Source organism: Amblyomma americanum, chromosome 3 (genome assembly GCF_052857255.1).
Source record: "Amblyomma americanum isolate KBUSLIRL-KWMA chromosome 3, ASM5285725v1, whole genome shotgun sequence".
NCBI lineage: Eukaryota > Metazoa > Arthropoda > Arachnida > Ixodida > Ixodidae > Amblyomma > Amblyomma americanum.
In genome coordinates, this window is record NC_135499.1 from 101,888,272 (window position 1) to 101,909,292 (window position 21,021).

General features: G+C 45.5%; 1 protein-coding gene across 1 annotated transcript; it reads right to left on the minus strand.

The window, feature by feature from the left end:
• Positions 1-14,623: 14,623 nt before the first annotated feature.
• LOC144124751 (uncharacterized) lies at positions 14,624-17,556 on the minus strand. Its single transcript, XM_077657615.1, has 3 exons — positions 17,401-17,556; positions 16,233-16,396; positions 14,624-14,970 (listed from the first exon to the last, which is right to left on the minus strand). The coding sequence occupies exons 1-3, from the start codon at positions 17,450-17,452 to the stop codon at positions 14,644-14,646; spliced, it is 543 nt and encodes a 180-aa protein (XP_077513741.1). The 5' UTR covers positions 17,453-17,556; the 3' UTR covers positions 14,624-14,643.
• Between the last annotated feature and the right edge of the window lie 3,465 nt (positions 17,557-21,021).

Below are 21,021 nucleotides of genomic sequence, written 5' to 3' on the forward strand. Positions count from 1 at the left end.
CATAGTCGTCATTATCGTTGCGTCTCTGTTTGCACACGCTGAGCTAAAAGAGGGATTGTGAGATATGGTGTAAGAGTCGCGCAAAATACCTGCGTTTATTGTACGTAAGCTTGCATACACATGTGGCGCATCGACAACGTAGCTTTATACACTTTTCTAACGATATCTGCGTACGCAAAGAGCTGCGAGGTGGTGGCCGGGAACTGTTAACGAAGCACCATTTCGGCGGCGGCGGATTTCGCTCGCTCTCGCCGCCGAATGCCCAAGTGTGAATGAGCCACGAGGCCAGTGATAGCACCGCCGCTTTCTGTGCCGTAGCGGATAGACTGTTTTGCGTGAGAAAAAGGCAACGTGGAACAAAAGCGACCGGCAGCTGAGAAAGTACATAAGTACTATGACCTAAAATACATGTCGAATGCGAGTTGGAAGGCTTAGCGTTGAGCGACTGTAAGTAGTTTCATTTCATTGCCCTTTGTTAACGACCTTATCCGATGCTGTGTAAGTACCGGCGCCATTTAGCGAAGCGGTGAGCGGCAAATATTCTATTCCCCAAAACCGCTGCCTTCCAGCAAAAAAAGAAACAAAACGAAGTGATCCACGGTTTTCTGTATTTATTTTCGATAGGCCGCAACCTGCACTTGCTGGTTGCTCCAAATAAGGCCACCCTATCCGCAAAAAAAAGAAAAGAAAACAAGGATTTGTGGTTGCCAAGTACTGCCAGAACATATGGTCGGTTCGACACTTTTTTGGCCAAGAACATGAATTAAACCGCTCTGCGTATACATTAAGCCATCCCTTAGCTTGTTTTAAAATCATATATGACAGCAAAACCACAATATATACTCAGCTCTTAACAGCAATTCGTTTTATTAAACTGCGAACGTTAAACGCAAGCAATGTGTATGCTCCGTATATAAGGCGTTTATCTTCCGCTCCGGTCAGTCTGTTGTGGTGGCCTGGTGATATTCGTGCTTGGTTCCAGATTCAAAGGTTGTGAGTTGAAATCGTGGTACCTACATGTGTGTTTATTTCTGTTTCCTTTCTTTTTGTTATATGTAATAAGCACTTGCGCCCAGACTATCCCACTCCAAATTGCGCAGGAAATCCCGCTTTGTTTGCATGTTTTCTTTAAGCGGCTGCTCCTGGGCACTAATTGTTGCAGTCCTTTTCTAAGAGACCAACAGTTATGAGCCCTCTGCCGGTGATCCCTGAAAGGACTAATGGTTGTGGCACTTCATTTGATCCCCGAAGAGACTAACCTCTCGCCTCCTTTCAGTGATTATTGTCTTAGAGCTAACGCGGAGTACAAGCCAGGAGACTGAGTCTGGGTTAGGTGCCAAATCGCCGCCTGGATTGAGCGAATAGCTTTCGCACCGCTATTTTGGCTCATACAAGGTTCTTCGTAGGCAAGGTGAACTGGACTATGAAGTCGTTCCTGACGAAATTATTGCATTCCAGCGATACCGCGTACGACCAGGAGTTGTTCATGTCCTCTGTATAAAGCCCTATTATGTGCGCTAAAGGACGCTGTGTACTTAAACTCTGTGTTTATTTTCGCACGCTGCGTTTTATTTGTTGCTAGTCACCTTATTTGTTTTCATGCATTAGGGCGATATGCTTCTTTGAGAGGGGAGTAATGCAGCGAATCTTTGCAGTGTTGATTTGTTCATTCTATAAAGATGCCGACACGTCGCTTTATCACTTTGTTTGCGATGCAAGACGCGACCAGATTTATCTCGACTGATCGCATCCAGGCAGACCTGATTCTACAGTGCCCGAGAATGTGGCAGTAAATTTGCACACTTTACCTCGAAAGCTCGCTATCAGCTTTAAATTAAGCACGGCCGACAGCGGCTGGCATTCTGTTCGACGACCCGCCGAGCACGCTGGTTGCTACGCCGACGCCGAGTGATTCAGTCCATTGTGGGCCCAAGTCAGCCCAAATATAGACTTTCGTTTAGACGCCACTTTCGCAGTCTTTCTCAATCTCCGGATTGCAGTCACCACTTCGTGACAATATTGAACTCCATGCTTGCGTGGACAAATGATGATCGCCAGCTAATGTTGAATGTTGAGCAATTCGCTCAGTGCACCCCGAAGCCAGCCTACTCGCCCACATTTACAGGTAGCGGCAGCAAAGTGCGCCTGCGCGCTGCTGCAAAATCCCGCTCCGACACTTCAATCCGAAGCATGGAGAGCGAATATTTGGGTGCGGACACCCGTACGCTACCAAGGCTTGTAATAAAACAAGATATGTCTTACTCTGGACCACACAATGTATTGCGTCGTACTTATAACAGAGGTCACCTATGGAGAGTCCCCAGACGGAACCCTACAGCCATTGCAAGAACCCCGATCCAAGGTCGTACACGTCGTTCGCAAGAAACTCTAGTTCACGCAGTAACGCTCCATACCGAAATTCTTTCGCGTTCTGTTGGCGTAAGGCATTATCGTCGTTAGTCGCGTTTTTTCTTTCTTACTCCTTTTGCTTTGTTTACTCAAACTAATGTTTTTGCTTGCACTGACCGTAGTTAGTGCGCAGCCTACCACTACTGCACTGTGTTTTAGACGGATAGATATATATTTTTTATTCAGACAACAAGGTCTCGGGTGCAGGGGCAAAAGGCACATGTGATCTGCCTGACGGGGCCCAAGCAACCGTCGCTCAGCTCAGAATAGGCAGCGAAAGGAACAATAGTATCATGCACTTATTACATAGAGAACGCACTTTTAAAACAAAGTGAACAATGAGAAAAGTGCATACTTTTGCAATGACTAAATTATACACTTAATAGTTACAAGGTATGAAGTCAGAAATCCAAGATAGTTTGCACAGTTAACGAAACATCAGAAACAATGAATATTTCTACCAACAACCCATTAATCGCTAGAACAAGAAAACAGGCAATATGAAGCATTCTTTTTAAACGATTTCTCGGACCCATACTTTTGAAAATTTTTCATGGCCTGTGTTTGTTTATTAAGAATACTGGGAATTAAATAGGAAAGCATTTGGGTACCATAGTTCGTTCTCACAAGTGGCATGGGTAGTGGTCGTGTCTTAACTTGTAAGGAGCATTACTAGTTGAGTGTAATTCAACATATTATATGGATACAGTTTGTATTCCTAAAAGACATGACAAAGCAATTTCAATTCAAATAATTGATCCAACTTTATAACGGAGTGCCTTAAAAAGTACAAAGCTGTGTGATGATTATAGGCAAGATTTTATCGTATGGTTTTTTTCTGCAACATTATCAACCTCATGAGGTTAATTATTGTTGTTCACCCCCAAATTAGTAAAGAATAGTGAAGACGCGAATGAATTAAGGTGTATTATAATTGGCAGTTCAGCCATTTGGGAACAATGTCTCTCATTTTATACAGCACACACAGTGACCTAGATATGTTGGCATGAATCTTATTAGTAGGCAGGGTCCAGTTCACGTGTTCTTGAAAAATGACACCTAAAAATTTGTAGAAAGAAACGCGTTCATTTACACTGTTTTCGAAGGTAAGCTGAATTGCAAATTCTTCAGTCTTGTTGCGATCTCTAAACCCAATAACCTTTGTTTTACTAACATTTAACTCTAGTTTATTTATATTCAACCATAAGGATGATTCATGTAACCATGCATACGGCTCAGCCTGAATATTATTAGGATGCCTGCCGAAAAAAGCACACTAGTATCATCTGCATAAAGAATTACTGTAGGAGTTCTTCTACACCTGAGGCAGTGGATTTATCTTGGTTTTTAAGGAATGTGAACACTTCATGCTCGCACGGATTCAAGAATGCAGAACTCCCAACGGTGGAGACCATATACTGATCAATTTCATATTTTGCCTTATTTCTCTAACGACTCACCAGTGGGTAGAAAGTGCACATTAAACTTGTCCGCCAAAGCAGCCCCACTGTATTAAACATCATTAAATGTTAATGTGCTAAGAATGGGGCTTGTAGCCTTTCCCGGGAGATCATTAAGACAATTCCAGATTTTTTAGGGCAGTTAAAAACTGCTGCAAATTTATTCTTGTAGTATTCTTTCTTTTCTTTTTTAATCACGGAACATAGCTTATTTCTTATTTTCTTGTATTCCTTCAGTTTAACTGTATCTTTACATCGGATGTATTTGTGAAAAGCTTATCACGGGCTTGAATCCGCTTGTATAACTCTTTAGTTACCCATGGATTTCAAGACCGTTTTTGGGTTTTTTGACTGTCAAAGGAAATGCGGTATGGTATTTGCTGTTTACTAACTGAAGGAAGATATCGTACGCTATACTAGGATTTAACTCATTGTGTACGTCGCTCCAGTCAATGCTTTCTATCATCGATCTAAACTCAACAAGATTTTCTTAGTTAAAAATTCGATATACTACATGCTGTGCTGGAAGTTCTTTTCGTTTTCTTATTGCCCGTGGAAAGAAACAAAACATAGGTATATGAACTCTTAAATCAGTTCTGAGCACACCCGACAGGACATTCGGTAACCCATGATTTGCAACACACACATCTATGAAGGAGACTTTATCTAAAGTTGTTCTTGATGGTGACTGAATTATATTGGTGTAATGAAATGTCTCAATGGCGTCATAAAAAGAACGTCGTAGTGAACTGTTTGTCAAAAGATCAATATTGAAATCTCGAAATAGAACAACAGGCATATTTACAATACATGCATATGCAAGAAGCTCGCGCATAAACTGGATAAATTGAGCAGTTTCCCTAGATGTGGGTCAATAAATGCAAGGAAGCAGTGTTCCAGAACATTTTAAGGCAACTGATTCGTAGGGCGGGCAGACAAACGAAAAATGTGATAAGACTTCATAATCAAGATTTTCTTTAACGTACAATGCAGCGCCGCCTCCTCTGCGGTTTCCTCTGAACGCGCCTTCGAATTTGTATCCAGGAAAATACACAACATCAGTTTCACTTGTGAACCATGTTTCCGTATATGATAGTATAACAAACCTATGATTCAGGGAACCCAGATCTGTTTGAATTTCAACTTGCTTGTTTTTCATGCTTACAATATTCAAGTGAAAGGCTGACATCCTCTCATGTTCGTGAACAAGAGAACTGCGCACAGCGGAATTAAAAAGATAAAGCATCATAGTAAAGAGGCTCAGTTGGCGATGCCATGAAAAAAATAAAAAAATAAACAGGGCGCTGGAAAAGCGCACCCATGTAAATCATCTTTTCGAGGTCGGCGTCACATGCAATCCGTATTGCCGGTTCACCCTGGCACTTGCGCACAAACAGATTTCCATTACTTTGCCAAGCATATCCATACTCCTCTTCTGTAGCCTTTTTTTTCATCATCCACAGTAGCTTTTTGTTCTGCGGTGTTAAATTGTCAAGGATGTACACTGTGGATTCTGCTTCCCGCATACTTTGCTTCCTTGCCATCGACTTATCTTTTGTTAGACGTGAAGAAAAACGAACCAGGACTGCCGGGATTTTGCCACGTTTCGCCGGTAGTCTATGAAGGCCTTCTATGTAATGTTCAGTCAGCTTGGCGAGTTGTAAATCTTGCGCTAGAGTACTCATTCTATAGAGCAGGTTTTCATTTTTGGCTTTTTTTCAGTCCATGTATTTCCAAGTTATTCCGTGTGCTGTATTGTTCCAGACTGTTTATTTGTTCTCGCAGTTTCCCGACTTCCTGATCATGGCTCTTTGACTCAATCTTTTCAACCCCCCTTTTTTTAAAGCAGCAATGTCAGTTGATTGTGGCTTCATTTCAACGAGCACTTGATCATACTGTTCTGAAAGATACAGAAAACACTTTTACATATTTTCCACCGTTTCTTTGGCCTGGAAAACGACATATAACTTTTGTTTGATTTCTGGCAGTTCACAAAACTTTTTGCTTATTTCTGATAGTATTTTTCCAGTCAACGACTGCTCATTCTGGGATTTTGTTACTTTCCTTGAACCTCGAGCGGCTGAAATTACACACGTCTAATATTTCCAACTTTCTTTGACACTCTCTTTCATTGCTTTGTGGGCAGTCTTGGACGTATTTGAAGAGGCACCTACGTGATAACCGTACGCGGATTCTGAGCAGGTAAGGCACAACCCTTTTGCAGGAAATGACTGATTACAAACCTGACATATACCAGGATCAGATTCACCCGTAGCACCCGTAATCGAAAAATGCAAGCGGTACAATAAAAATCAACTACAGCAATAGTGCAAGCTAAAGCACAATCAGCGGCGCTGTTCGGCAGAAGTTTGGTTTGGTTTATAGGGTTTAACGTCCCAAAGCGACTCAGGCTATAAGGGACGCCGTAGTGAAGGTCTCCCGAAATTTCGACCACCTGGGGTTCTTTAACGTGCACTGACATCGCACAGTACACGGGCCTCTAGAGTTTCGCCTTTATCGATATTCGACCGCCGCGGCCGGGATTGAACCCGCGTCTTTCGGGCCAGCAGCCGAGCGCCGTAACCACTCAGTCACCGTGGCGGCACTGTTCGGCAGAAGTGTCACATAAGCTTGAATGAGTGGAAACTACACCAACCTGCCGCCGCTGAGTAAGTGTGAAGAAGACAGGTGGTCCTCTTCCTTTTGTCTGATGCTGGCTGGCGTTGAGCGCGTCGTTACCTGGAGGGGCGGATCGTTGTCGTTCTTGCTGCTTGCTTGGTCCACCAGGTTTAGAATCGCCGTTAGCCTGGCGAAGAACTGCAGTATGTCGGATTGCGGGCGCACCCCTTGCGTTGCTGCTTTCGCCGCCGCCGCTGGTCAAGTGCAAGTGCGGAAGGGGACTAATGCCATCTGATGTACTAAGGTTACGCATGACAACGAATATGTTGAAGTCACATACGCTTTTGAGCTCCTGGGCAGACATGGTAGTGACTAGATTACTGCAAATCAGTTATAGCAATTAATTACTTTTACCAGTAATCTGTAATGTTATAATGACTTTGACTCCTTAATTACTTTCAGATTTAATTTGGTTAAAAATGCGTCACTTCTCTTCGCGCCGACAAAGCTTAGCTTTCTCGTACGGCAGTCAGTGCGCCTCCAAAGCAGGAACAACGCGCGGCAGGCCTCGGCAAACGTTATGGGTTGGCAGCTATAGGCCGAATCAGGTATGCTAGCGGACACTCACGTTGGTGGAGGAAACTGATTTATTGAAGTCCGCAAATGAGTTTAGAGGAATGTTAGCCGGAGATATCAAAGAACGCCCCTGTGTGAGCTCCGCTCCTCTGTTGCGTCCACTCAGTCTGGACATGATTGTCTCGAGCGCTCATGTCACCCTGTCCCGTTTGGTACGCTTTTTAAGACCACGTGGAGTTCGCCGTTTTCGTTTTGAACGTACTAGGTGCCGCGGGAAGGCCGGGGGTTCTGCAATGTTCGGGTGTGAGGTGACACTCGCCAGTGATTGTCGGAGACTCGTGTGTCCCCCAGTCGTAAATTTGAAGCAAGTTCAGCGTTTGTGGGAGAGTAGAAGCTGCGAGAGGAATTCAAGGCGCAGTGTTTAAGTCGGCTATGTGCGGCGTCCGCACAACGAAGAAAAAAATTGTCGTCGGCAGTCGGTACGACAGTGCGTCCGTAAAGGGTCTTATGCGTCCGAGGCCACCGGTTTCCAACGCTGTCTTGGCTTGTGCAACTGAAGGGGTAAAGGCGCATTTCATACTTTCACTAGTCAGAGCACGCACATAGGCGCTCATAGTTACATTGGCCAAGAGCTCAGCGGTGTCCACAAGCCCTCGTTTCTACGTGTGAGGGTGGACAGCGCTTATGGCGCCAACATTCCCGAACGGAATCCGACGATGACTTGGCCGAATCAATAAAATATTTATGAGGCCGCTTAATTCATGTTAAGCTTTAAGAGGGCAACACGATATCGGGGTATTCTGGACCCATTGTGCATGGATGGAATTTGATGAAGACGAGGACATCCAAAGTACCGCGGGACAGACTGGCAGTTAGACACGCGGAATGCTCGGCTGCACGACGGCGTAGTGGTGTAATGTAGTTTCCAGCGAAGACGATCTGCTCGCCCCGCCACGGGTTCAAGTGCCGCTCGCCGCAATAAAGTGTTATATTTATTTAATACGTCATCAGCCCACCTGACGCTCTTACGCCTCTTGCTACGCTTGTCCTCTCTGGTAGCGATGCAGCTACTGTCGCAGCCTGCCAGCCCATCCGGTGCTGACGGATTTTCAAATTTTGCAGCGCGCTGTGATTGTTTCTTGGTAGTCACGGGACAACGGTGACAATATGACTGTCTCGAGCAATCAGAATCTGACATCCAACGGAAGAGTTTTGATGGAAGGATAGCTATAATGCTATCGCACCAATAACCTAGTACGGTGGCTTCAAACGGTAAAGGTAGCTCCAGGAAAGAAATCACTCGGGTCCCCACTCTTTTGCAACTCAAGCGCAGTAAAGAAGGCGAGCGTTTTGTTGTGCTAGAGTTATCCTTTTTTGTTGCCCAGTTCGTCTTATCGTGCAGTCAAGGATTCGACGAAAATTCGTCTGGTCAGGCATAGAAGTGAAAAAATGTGTTTGCAGTCACTGACCATTTTTTTACTTCTATGCCTGATAAAAAAAATATGTTTGCAGTCACCACCCGCCGCTGTGGCTCAGTGGGTAGGGCGCTCGGCTGCTGATCCAGAGTTCCCGGCTTCGAACCCAACCCCGGCGGCTGCGTATTTATGGAGGCAAAACGCTAAGTCGCCCGTGTGCTGTGCGATGTCAGTGCACGTTAATTATCCCCAGGTGGTCAAAATTATTCCGGAGCCCTCCACTACGGCACCTCTCTCTTCCTTTCTTCTTTCAATCTCTCCTTTATTCCTTCCGTTACGGCGCGGTTCAGGTGTCCGCCGATATATGAGACAGACACTGCGCCACTTCCTTTCCCCCCTAAGAACAATTTATTTATTTATTTAGTTACTGACGAAGTCAATCAATGATGAATGACGTTTCGGAACCCACAAGGGTTCCTTGTTCACAATAAGGCGGACAAAGCAAGTAGGCGCATTTTAAGCGGAAAATTTGTGACGTAATGACGGTACTAGATTAGTGCCACGCTTCCTGCAGTGCGGTTCATGGTACCCGGTTGTCGATTGGATGATTGATGATTCAAAGAGAAGATGCGTTGTCAGATTTCGTTCTTTGGCAGAAAACATGGATTCTTCTTGAATCGTCGTTCATCCGATCGACCACCGCGACCATGAACCACACTGCAGAAAGCATGCCGCAAATCTATTACCAGTCATTCCGTGACAAATTTTCCGCTTAAAATTCTCCTACTTGCTTTGTCCACCTCATTGTGAACAAGGAACGCGTATGGGTTCCGAAACGTCTTTCATCATTGCTCGACTTGGTCAGCGACTGCAAACATATTTTTGTAGCGTGAGCTAAACTACGCCAGCCACTTCGCGAGGTCAGCGTGGCTTTGCGCTGAGCCGTGGCACCACCTCTCTGCCAGCTGTGCGCAAGCGCAGAGTGACATTATAGCCCGCAGCTGTTGTGCGCGCCGCGCGCCTCGCCGCTGCGCCGACGGCGGAGCAGACGCCGCCCACTTCGTCCGTTGTGCGCATGCGCGGAGTGACGTCAAAGCACGCAGCTGGTGGGCGCGCCGCGCGGCTATATTACTCTAGCATTCCGAGCCTTCAGCGTGGTGGCGCCGTGGCCACCGTGGCAGCTACCGGCGGCGCGGCGTGCTGGCGAAACCGCGTAGGGGAGGAGAGGAGAGGGAAAGAAGGGAGAGACAGTGAATCCGCATCCAGGGACGAAGTTGAATAGGGAACGCCCAGCGACACGCAGCGGCGAAATACTGACTTTGCAATTCGACTGGGCGAGCTCCACTCGGCCAGCTGTAGCTATCGTGTCACTCCAGGTTTAACCAGAGCTAAACCACGGCAATTTTTTTTTCACATCTGTGCCTGACCAGACGAATTCTCGTCCAATATTTGACTACATGTACTACAGGTGTGTTTACGGAGAAGGAGCAGTGACACAAATACGGCGTTATGTTTCATTGGTATCAAGAATTGCAGTTTTCAAGACCCATCTCATCTTCAACCAGACATGCAAGAATGAAAATTTGGTGCCTAAATCTCTTCGTTCAAGACGTCCGTGCGGACTTTGTGGGGCCATCAGGCCGTGCCACAAGCACAGAAGCTAGTACTAGCTCATGTCACAAAATTCGGCGCATATTAGAAAAAACGGCGCTGCGCGTAAGCAATCGCGCCCGCGCGCTGTAAAATAAAACAAAAAAAAACAGCGGCGAAGGAACCCCGGGGGGTGCGTAACTTTGCACTCAACTCGCCGGCGCGGCGCCAAAGTAAACTTAGCCACGCACGGCGTCGATTTCTCTAGAATGTCGAAGAAGATTCTGCTCGTTGTCGACGGAGAGGGCATGACCTTGACCGCACTAAAGTGATACCCTCTCCCCTTCGCTCTTGCGCCGATGACTCCGCGTGGCGAGAATGACCTAGATTTTTCTGGACGGTGGTTTCCGCAATCGACCAATGGGGTCGCGCGCCCGGCGCGAGAATTGGAAGCAGTTTGTGCAGTTGAAGCTGCGTGTGTGTGCGCGCCTGCCTTGGCGCGAAGAACAAACAAACGCACTCTGCGCCTATAAATGAGGGGCTGCAACCGCTGTCTGTTAGCCCGAGCCACCGTTCAAGCTTCCGACAAGCGCGCCCGCTCGACTCCCGGGAGAACACCACTCGACCAGCCAAGGACCAGCGAGGCAACGTGCGCCAGCCTGCGGATCAGCCCCGTCGTGCTCCTCAGGTCGTCCACTGTCACAGTGCCTGGTGAACAAATGGTGTTTTCATTATTTGTCTCTCTCTGTGTTAGTGCACTTTAGGTGCAAAAATTTTCTTTAATTGTATCTCTCTCTATTGTTACTTTGCAAGAGTTTTTTGTATTTGTAAATCACTTCGTATCTGCTCCTACGAGTGATTGTGAACTACTCTGTATCGTCTTTCAGCTGCATAAACTTTGTTTTGTTTTGTGAACCTTTGGCTCCGATCCATTCTCTGGCTTGCGACCGTCGAAAGCTGGGTACCAAACGACCAACCTCCTTGTCACTTGGTAGCAGGTCTCCGGCTGAGCTTGCCTCGCTGAGTCGAGGGCATCTCCTCTGTGACCGAGACCGCTACACCCACATGCTCTAAGGGTGTCGGGGAGCGCACGCAAAAGTGCGCGAAGTGGTGACAACAAGAATGCCGACAGAAGATCAAGAGCTTCGAGACAGATGCATTTTTGCCAGTCCCCTGCTAGAACATGTTGTTCAAACCACTCCCGAACTTCACTGTGAGCGTAAGGAAGCGGCAGTGCAAAGCTTCCCAATAAAGAAAGCGTCAAGCTTTAAGGCCAAACGAAACGAAACAAACGCCAAAAATGGATCTGCTGAACTTGTATTCCTACCAGCCGACACCCAAAGAGATCACCGTCTTTTCCCGCGGGCTGAATTTCAAGGTTGATCGCGCACCGGACACGAGGAAGGTGATCTGCGCCGTAGAACAGGCCGTCCATAAACTGCCACCATCTCTACGGGAAGGAGCACGTACCAGGGCCATCGGGGTGCTGTGAAAATGGCAAAATGAGACAAGGCTGTCTGCTTTAGAAAGGCAAGCCATAAGAAACCTACGCGGAAACGACGACGTTGTGGTTCTACCTGCCGACAAAGGGAACGCAACTCTGGTACTTGAGAGAGGAGGCTACGACCAGAAAATGTTGGGCTTGCTGAAAGACAAGCAGAATTACGTTCCTTTGTCTTACGATCCGACAAGCATGCTACAAAGGAAACTTCAAGAACTTCTGGCCGACCTGTTCAAGTTCATAGCTCCCGAAAAGAAGAGGTTGTACCACCGCCTTCCCTGCACCAACGGCTCGGCCCTGGCAGTTTACAGTTTACTCAATATCCACAAGACCGACGCCTCCTTGCGACCCGCATATATTCAGAGGAGTACTGAGGCCCTTAGCCGGCAAAACCGACACGCGTGTGGGAAATTCCTCTGACTTTGTTGAAAAGCTCTACAACCTGAAATTAGACGCAGGAGACATGACGGGTTCATTCGACGTCGAGTCGTTGTTCACTAGTGTACCCATTAATCTTGCCGTCACCACAAGTGAAGACGTCTTAAAAAAGGACCCTGCTCTCGCTGGACGCACGCAGTTTGACGTTGGTGACATCTGGACGTTACTGCACTTCTGCCTTAGCAACACGTGTTTTTGTACCGCGCCAAGATTTACAAGCACACACATGGCACCGCTATGGGCACGTCCATATTGGTTACAACTGCCAACTTTGTAATGGAGGCTCTTGAAGCTAAAGTACTCGCGGGTTTCACACCAAGACCGAAAAAATCCTACTCGTACGTGGGTGACGTTTTCCGTATTTTACAGAGATAAGACACCTTCAGGCTTTTACAGGAATTGAATGTGGTAAACCCAATTTTTCAGGTTACTGTGGAAATTGAAAAAGACAACTGCCTGGCGTTCCGTGACATCCTCGTGCACCGGAAAGGAAGCGACCTATCCTTCACCGTCTACCGCAAGCCTATACAAAAAGGCTGCTACCTTGATTTTAACTCCTATCACCCCGTGGCTCACAAGAAGTCGGTCCCTACATCCCTTATGACACGTGCCACGCGTAACTAGACAAAGAAAAAGCGCATGCAATCCGAGCTGAAAGTGGCGCGGAAGGAACTTTCTGGATATGGCTACCCTGCTCCTTTAAATGCAAGAATTGAAAAGAAAGTGGTCCAACGAAGGGCAGCTAATCCAAAAAATTTTTCCCCAGCGCAAGCATTACACAAGTTCGCGGGATAAGCGAAGATTTGTCCCACGTGTTTGCCAAGTATGACTTGCGCATTGCACACGCGCCAACCTGCAAGTTACGTAACGTGCTCGTCAGCGTTTAAGACCGGCTCCCGTATATCAACTTCCCTTGTGTTGTTTGCCGGATTCCTTGTGGCGGCTGCAATCCGACCTACATCGCTGAGACGGGCAAGTTTACACGGCGGAAAAAGGAACACCAGCGCGAAGTAAAAAAAAAATATATCGCATCAAGTGTGCTTGCTGAACACCCATATGAACCAGTCCATCAGGTTGGCTGGGACAACGCAGCAATTTTAGGCAAAGAGCGAAACCTGACAACGTGCCTTCTCCTTGAATCATCAATCATCCAATCGACTACCGGGACCATGAATTGCGCTGTAGTAAGCATGACACTAATCTACTACCAGTCATTACGTCACAAAATTTCCGCGTAAAATGCGCCTACTTGCTTTGCCCACCTCATTGTGAACAAGAAACCCGTACGAGTTCCGAAACGTCTTTCATTATTACTTGAATTGCTCAGGGACTGCAAGCACATGTTTTGGTCTTATCTTCCTAATTGCTCGACGTATGGGGAAAAAAAGAGGAAGAGGGAACGGAATGTTGACTGAGCAGAGTTCAGAGCTATGAGCACAGAATGTGCACAACGCGTTTTCAGACAGCACATAGCTTTTATTTTACTCTACTTTCTTCGGGCGAGAGTTAAATTGGGGCTGTGCAAATTGAACGGCGTTGTGGATACCTTAATAGAAGAACTATCGTTACGTTTTGCAATTAGTGCTATGACACAGCACTGAGCTGCGTAAAATCAGGAGCTGCTAATGTGAACAAGAAATCTCTGCCACACCCACACGTGACGCTGACGAAGAATTCTTTTAAATGAACCAGCCTCGATTACAAGACGCACCTAAAAAAACTAACTGCCTTAAGAAAAGCGACATCAGCAATAGTACGACTTCTGAGTGGTGCCCAAGGCTGCAAATGCTTTGCAAATGAATTGCAAAATGTTTGTCGCCTGCTTTGAAGCTTAGTTGTTCCTGTAGTGCAAGAAAATTTTAAAAAAACGGGAAAGGCTTACAAGCGCTCTGGTTATGAAAACACGTTGATGATTCATGAAAAGCACGCATTAAAACTAGAAAGTATTTTAAAAGTAATTGCGCTACTGTTTGAAAATATTTGTCATGTGAATTATTTAATTTTTGTCAGCATCAATTGCGAATGTAACTGAAATGCATAGGAACAAAATTCAGGTCGGTAATTAGTCACGTAATTTAACAGCCTTCACAAGCAATTTTGCCTTGTATGCTCTTGGAACGCCGCGTGTTGGACAAAATATTTCCGTGCCTTTGGTGATATTACGAATGAATGGCAAATGTAGCCTTCTCGAGTATAAAAAATCACTGCCATAATATGGGAGTAGCCGAACCGAGATAGATAACACTAGGATTTGATTGAGAGATGCATTTTTCCTTCTGTAGTCCTAAGCTGGTCATGATAAAGATAAATGTGTGTTGTGTTTTGCAGTGCTGACCGAATGAGAGGTCCTCATCGACGTAAATGACCTAATTTTGTCCACCCGCTGCCCAAGTGGGCCGGCTGTAGGGGAGTGGGCGCTGATAAGAACCCACCACCTCTGGGGCACGTGTTCTCGCTGGGTCTTTCAGTGCGCGCACGAATGGAGAAAACTAGGTAAGAGGCTGTGAAACTAGGAACATTCCTTTTAAGAAAAGTATCTGTTTTTGTTATTGCTTAAGCTTTGGGGCCACGAATTTTCAGGGCTTGTGATACGAAGAAACGAGGCAACACACAAGGGCATTTTACAGCCTCGTATTTATAGTGCATCGACAATCCCCTGGACAAAACTCCTTTCCCTGTCATCGAGCTTCCTGCGGCCGCTGCATTGGCACAGCTGGGCGCCTTTCACGATCAGATTACCACCAAGCCGGTCGAACTCCTGGGCCATGTCCTGGCGGAAGTCCTTGTAAGTCTTTCCGTCTTCGAGGGCGTAGACGCCGAGCTTGTCTTGCAGGAACTTTTTCACAATGTCAGCGGCTTTTGTGGTGACCACTCCCTTGACGCCCTTCTCGATGCCTTTGCCTATTTTCTTGACTGCGTTCTTGGTCTTCTTCCAAAGCTTCTTGATAAAGTACTCCTCTGTCTGTAAGAGGCATAAGTGTCTTTCAATTTTGGATGGGTGTTGGTAAAATAACAACCAAAACTTTTCGACTTGGTGGTGCGAATAAAGCTTTTGCATTGAAGAGTAATGCGTCATACACTTAACTAGAGTATGTTTAGAAGTATGCGTGGAAATTTAGACTTACACGCTGGTCAAGATTTTTGCACTTGACTGTGGTTGAGAGTTTCATGAATATGATCTGATGGTCACGCACCGGTTTTAATTTACAACAGGAAATCGTCTTTAACTACAACCTATTGCAAAGTTTCCAGACGGCAGCGCATGAAGGACAGTCCAAAAAGCCTTGCAGGGCATTTAGCTGATCATCAAAGCCATTTTATGTTCTCCGCTACCCCCTCCAAGTGATCCCTCGACAAATAACCAAGCATTGCTTGGTAGCTAAAGCTACGATAAGCTTTCAACTTTACTGGCTTCTTTCCTGTTTTTACGTTTTGAAGAATATTGTTTTAACATGCAGAATTAACCCATTCTACTCTAGCTGGTAGGAGTTTCAAACTCCTAGCAACCTGTGCTTACTGATCACGAGTGAAGCACAGGGAGGGAGGGGTGATTGGTGTGTACATTTCTTTCGCTTCGAACCAAACAAAGGTTCTCCATTGAGAAACTGGGCATGATCATTGTTTGTGGACTCTTTAGTAGCTAATTTCTCAAGCACATTGCTTCAAAAAATTACTTCAGCTACAAATGCATACACGGCTGTTACTCGCAACCGATGATTCAGAAGAATCGCACGCAACTCGAAATGCTGGAAATTGCAGATTATGTGCAACTAATGAATCCTGCAGAAAGAGGACACTCGAATGTGGTGAACTTTGCTTTCCGGTCCAGCCAAAAAGGTGTCATAAAGAAAGCTCTAGCAAAGCAGTAGAACGTGCTGAAACAGTACGAAATTTACCATGAGAAAATATCAAGTCACGAGGTTCATTTGGTGAAGCAATATCTTAGTGCAAAACTTTGTGTCATTATACAGGTTTTTTTGTTAGCTCACATGCCACAATTTTTTTACCATTGAATTGAAACAATATATCGTTTTTGCTTGACCACAAAATGAGGCAATTTGCGTGGTTGTCATTGCGTATTTTTGTGCTTGCGTACAAGACGTTGGAAAACTGCTTGTTACAAGTTTTTACTGGAAATATTAGACCGCATTCAACCATTTCGTTTCAAGAAGAAGATAGCAACTTTCCTAGGATTTATTAATCCTTCTATAACGAAAATGTTACCTCATTTTCAGCTTGATCTTCAGGCCGAGCGGTTTCACGTAGTCCACGGGCAATTGCACGGAGCACTTCACCGACCTGAATGGCTTCCACTCCGACGCGCTTTGATTCCTGGTCTATGACTAAGTCAAACGGGTGCTCAATCTCTCCTGCACTGTTGGAAGAAGCTGCATAGGAGAAACAGTGGACATTTTTACGTTATTGTTTCCCACTGTGTGTTATCTGTGTTAGAATTTGTTCTTCAGTTCGCATCTGAGGGTCGACAGTTGGCCGACAAGTGTGTTTTCAGCAAACCAGCGTCGTGGTATGAATTAAAAGGTGGCGTGGTTGGAAACATCGCATGAATCTATTCTCTCACACTATATATCGTTATGCAGCACCATCGCGTTATTTTGAAGTAACTTCATTGTTCTTCCATAAAACTGAATTTTAACATGGTGGGTATAGCAACGAAAGAAGGTAATAACGATTGCCAAATGTAATATATGCAAGGCGTAAACCGAGATAATAAACGCACCGTGATACAGACAAATTAAGAAATAAACTTTCAAAAATAAAAACAAGAGAGATAGAAAGAGAGAGAGAGAGAGAGAATAAGCTTCTACTGAGACAACAACCCTGCACTTGGAGCTCGCTATTTCAGAAAACGAAAAGAAGTTGTCTAGCTTAAAATTAAAAAGAAGGAAAACCTAACACCAGAGATACACCACAGTGGTGCCTTGTGTCCGTTAAGTACGCGCATAAACAAAGCTGATTGTGAGATTTAAAAAAAAAGAGCTGTACACAACGCAGAGAGACCGGTACATAACAAAAGAGAGCAGGCAGATAGGAGGGCATTGACACAGAGGCACTTGTGGATGTGTCCTCGTGTTGGTTGCGAATGCAGGTGCTTTATCAAAGTGACGTAAGCGGGAAAACCAGCACGTGCATGCTGATGTTATCTCCAGGTCGTTTTCATCTCTTTGTTTTTACCGAAAGGATAACTGCCCGTGAAGTTGTGGTCAATGGTAGCATTACGAAATATTCGTGCTGTAGAGAAGTCGATAAAGGTGATTCTTTAGTGTCAATTTTACTACCTGCAGTAATATGAGCGTTTAGTTTACATGACACATGATCAAACAGAAAAAACTTATCTAGAATTTCAACTACCAAAACTGGGACGAAAACTTACCAGCAAGTGCTGTGCATCCTATGAGGAAAACTGCAAAAATAATTTGTTTCATAGTGCCTGTGGGAAAAAAAACAACAGTTTAGCCGGTTTTTCTTTCTTCATAAACAGCTTCATTTAGAAGAACGCCATGGACTTGCTTCAATGTCTGACATGCTTTCAAAAGAATTCGTTTAGCGCCAGACATTCAAAGTTGTAACTGAGTCCTAAAAGTGGCATTTATAAACTTTTACACTGAAAATCAAATCACCTTTCTGAAGAGATAATGAAACGTGATGAACATTGGAATAGAAAAGAAAACTCTGTATTAACGTTTAAGGCGGCATCTAGACTACTTGAATATTCAATACGTTCAAATATGATGCTTTATGTAAATTACAACCAAATACGCACCTTTTTTTTTTGAGAAATCTCCTACTGAAAAAGGACACAAGATGGACGGCGCTTTGTGTTTAGTCGGTTGTGCGCCATTTATATGTGTTACCATCGTTCATATCTATCGCCGATACGCTACTGCAGAAAAGTTGATAAGGGGAGTGCCAATCAGCGCCTCTGAAGCTCGTGTTTTCCGGCGTAGCTACTGCTGGCTAGCTTCCATTTTTTTCAAGGGCTTGCTTCTCTGCTTCCCCTCTCCCCATTCCCATTGTGGCTTTACCCAAGCACAATCATTCGGAAATGTCAGGGTATTTCAATCCTCATCATAGAGGAAAAAGCCCAGCCGTCATCAATGTTTTGCGGCATTAGTACCTTGAATGTTGCGATAGTGAACAATGAAAAATTTGACATTGGTGCCTAACAAATGGGCGCTCCCGCTTAGGCAGTCTTCATCATTATGTACTCTGGAAACATATATTTTTCACGATATTCTATTCTAGGTTTGTCTAATTGTGCATTAGACCGCTAAACGCTTAACCTGTGTTCAATAGGCTTGTTTTCTTGTACCGATGACTTACTTTTGTTATGCGAGACCGTATTTAATGCAGTAAAACATGCATGCGCAACTACATTCATTCTCTTACACAGTGGCAATGGCAGTAAGGCAGTGAGAAAAGCAGTGAAGGGGTCTCCGAAACAAACTTAAGTGGGCTGACTTGTGCCCAGAAAGAGTTGTATGACTGAGAGGCGACTGAGAGTATGGCTAAGAGTATGACTGAGAGCCCGTGATTCGCGTTTTAGAGCGCTAGTTATGAGCGCGAAGGTTCCCGGAGAAGAAGCAGTTTGTGCAGTCATGAGGTACAGGAGGTGAACACCAAAGTCTTGAAGCCGCACGCCTTCTCTTTCGCAACCACGTGTTGTAAAAAAACAATAAAAGGAAGCGCACGAACAGCCACAGCCAGGCATCGAAGGGAATAAGGGATTACCATAATTGAGCCCAAATGCTGCATTTTAGGTGAGCCGTTTGATTCTCAAGAGCACTGAATAATGTTTCATTTTAAGCGACAGCATAAGAACTCACTGTAGTGGGAAACTGGCGTCGCACTTTTGAAAAACACTTAAGAAATAAAGAAAACTTTATAGCATTCTCTGGCAGTGTATCGTCAAAGGACAATACAGTGCCAGCCCTCCACTGCTAACTTGTACTAAAGAATTTATTGATACAGAAATTTTGGAAAGCAGGGAATTTGTGAACAAAACCTGAGGGAGCTTATACCGAGGAAATATAGTGCCAAAGAAGAGAGTCGGGTTCGTTGTAAATATGAGATTAGCCAATCCACGAACTGGCTCCAAAGACCTTAAAAACGTCCTCACAGCGAGAAGCTGAAACCGCGAATTTCGATCAGGTATCCGCACCTGAGAGTACAGCACAGCATTAGCCACTGATTCAGGGAGACCTAAGCAAAGGCGCAGAGCGCGTCGCGCAATAACAGGCGCAGGCTCTCGAGCTCTGCTTGCAATGTCGTCGTCTTTGTCACCTATCCGCATTCACGCGTGTTAAACTGTCAGTATATCGCGCTGTAGTTTGAAAACGTTTTCATGATGATCTCTTCCATCCATGCACGTGGAAGTGCCATCAACCCACTCCGCGACACTCTTGCCAGCTCCATCAGCTGAAGAATGCGACTATCTCTTGGCCAATTCAAGAAAAACAACGCAACTGGCCTTCATCACGCGAGCTCAAGAGGTCGCCCCGACTGGAGGCCACACCGGACTCGCCCCAGCCCCAACTAATCCCTTCCATTTTATGGCAAGAAAGTTGTAACCACAACCACACGAGCACTCAGCAAGCCCCACTAAATGACGGGAGATAAGAAGTATTCAAATTCAGTTAGAGGTTCCAATGATATCGCAAAGTCATTGTGTAAAGGTAATTAAACGACCTACAAACTTTCCTTGTTCAGAGTCTATTCTGTACTCAGCACTTATTGTAAATGTGATGGTAAAGGCTACCGCATTGTTTTCTGAATATTCCTGGCGTGCATTAATTTTATATATAGACACAACAATCAGCTGACTCATTTTAGCGGTGAATATAGATAGCAATATATTACAGTGATATTTTGGAGCTCAACTCGTTAAGTGCCTCGGTTTTGTCTCATGTATTAGCGCGCGCGCACGCACGCACGCACGCACGCACGCACGCACGCACGCACGCACACACACACACACACACACACACACACACACACACACACACACACACACACACACACACACGCACGCACACACACACACACACACACACACACACACACACACACACACACACACACACACACACACACACACACACACACACACACACACACACACACACACACACACACACACACACACACACACACACACACACACACACACACACGCGCGCGCGCGCGCGCGCGCGCGCACGCACGCACGCACACACGCACGCACGCACGCACACACACGCGCGCACGCACGCACGCACTTAAGGTTGTCTAATATGTTTACTACTCAGTAATAATAATAATATTAATAATAATAATTATTATAATAATAATTGATTTTGGGGGAAAGGAAATGGCGCAGTATCTGTCTCATATATCGTTGGACACCTGAACCGCGCCGTAAGAGAAGGGATAAAGGAGGGAGTGAAAGAAGGAAGAAAGGTGCCGTAGTGGAGGGCTCTGGAATAAACTCGACCACCTGGGGATCTTTAACGTGCACTGACATTGGCGCCTTAGCGTTTTGCCTCCATAAAAACGCAGCCGCCGCGGTCGGGTTCGAATCCGGGAGCTCCGTATCAGCAGCCGAGCTCCCTAACCACTCAACCACCGTGGCGGGTGTCAGTAATATCGCCAGAATTTGCCGAATGGAAATATAACTCGAGGTTTAATAGAAATTTTAGTGAGGATGAGGGTAGGTTGATGATGTGAGGATGATGGCGAGGGAGGGCCAGGAAATTTTGCGAAGTGCAAGCTAGGGAGGGCCAGATAATTATACAAAATGATACCGAGGGAGAGCCATGGATTCAAAAGTGAGGGTGAGGCAGGAAAATTAAAAAATAAAGGCATTTGCCCGCCTCTGGTTATAGGCGCACAATATGTACCATTTCTGGGCGTGCGCGGCGCCACTATGACGCTGTCGCTTCGGTGGGGACCACATCGTAGTCAAGCTCTCCAAGTCAATGAATGATGATGTACGAGCCGAATTAGCGGCCCAGAA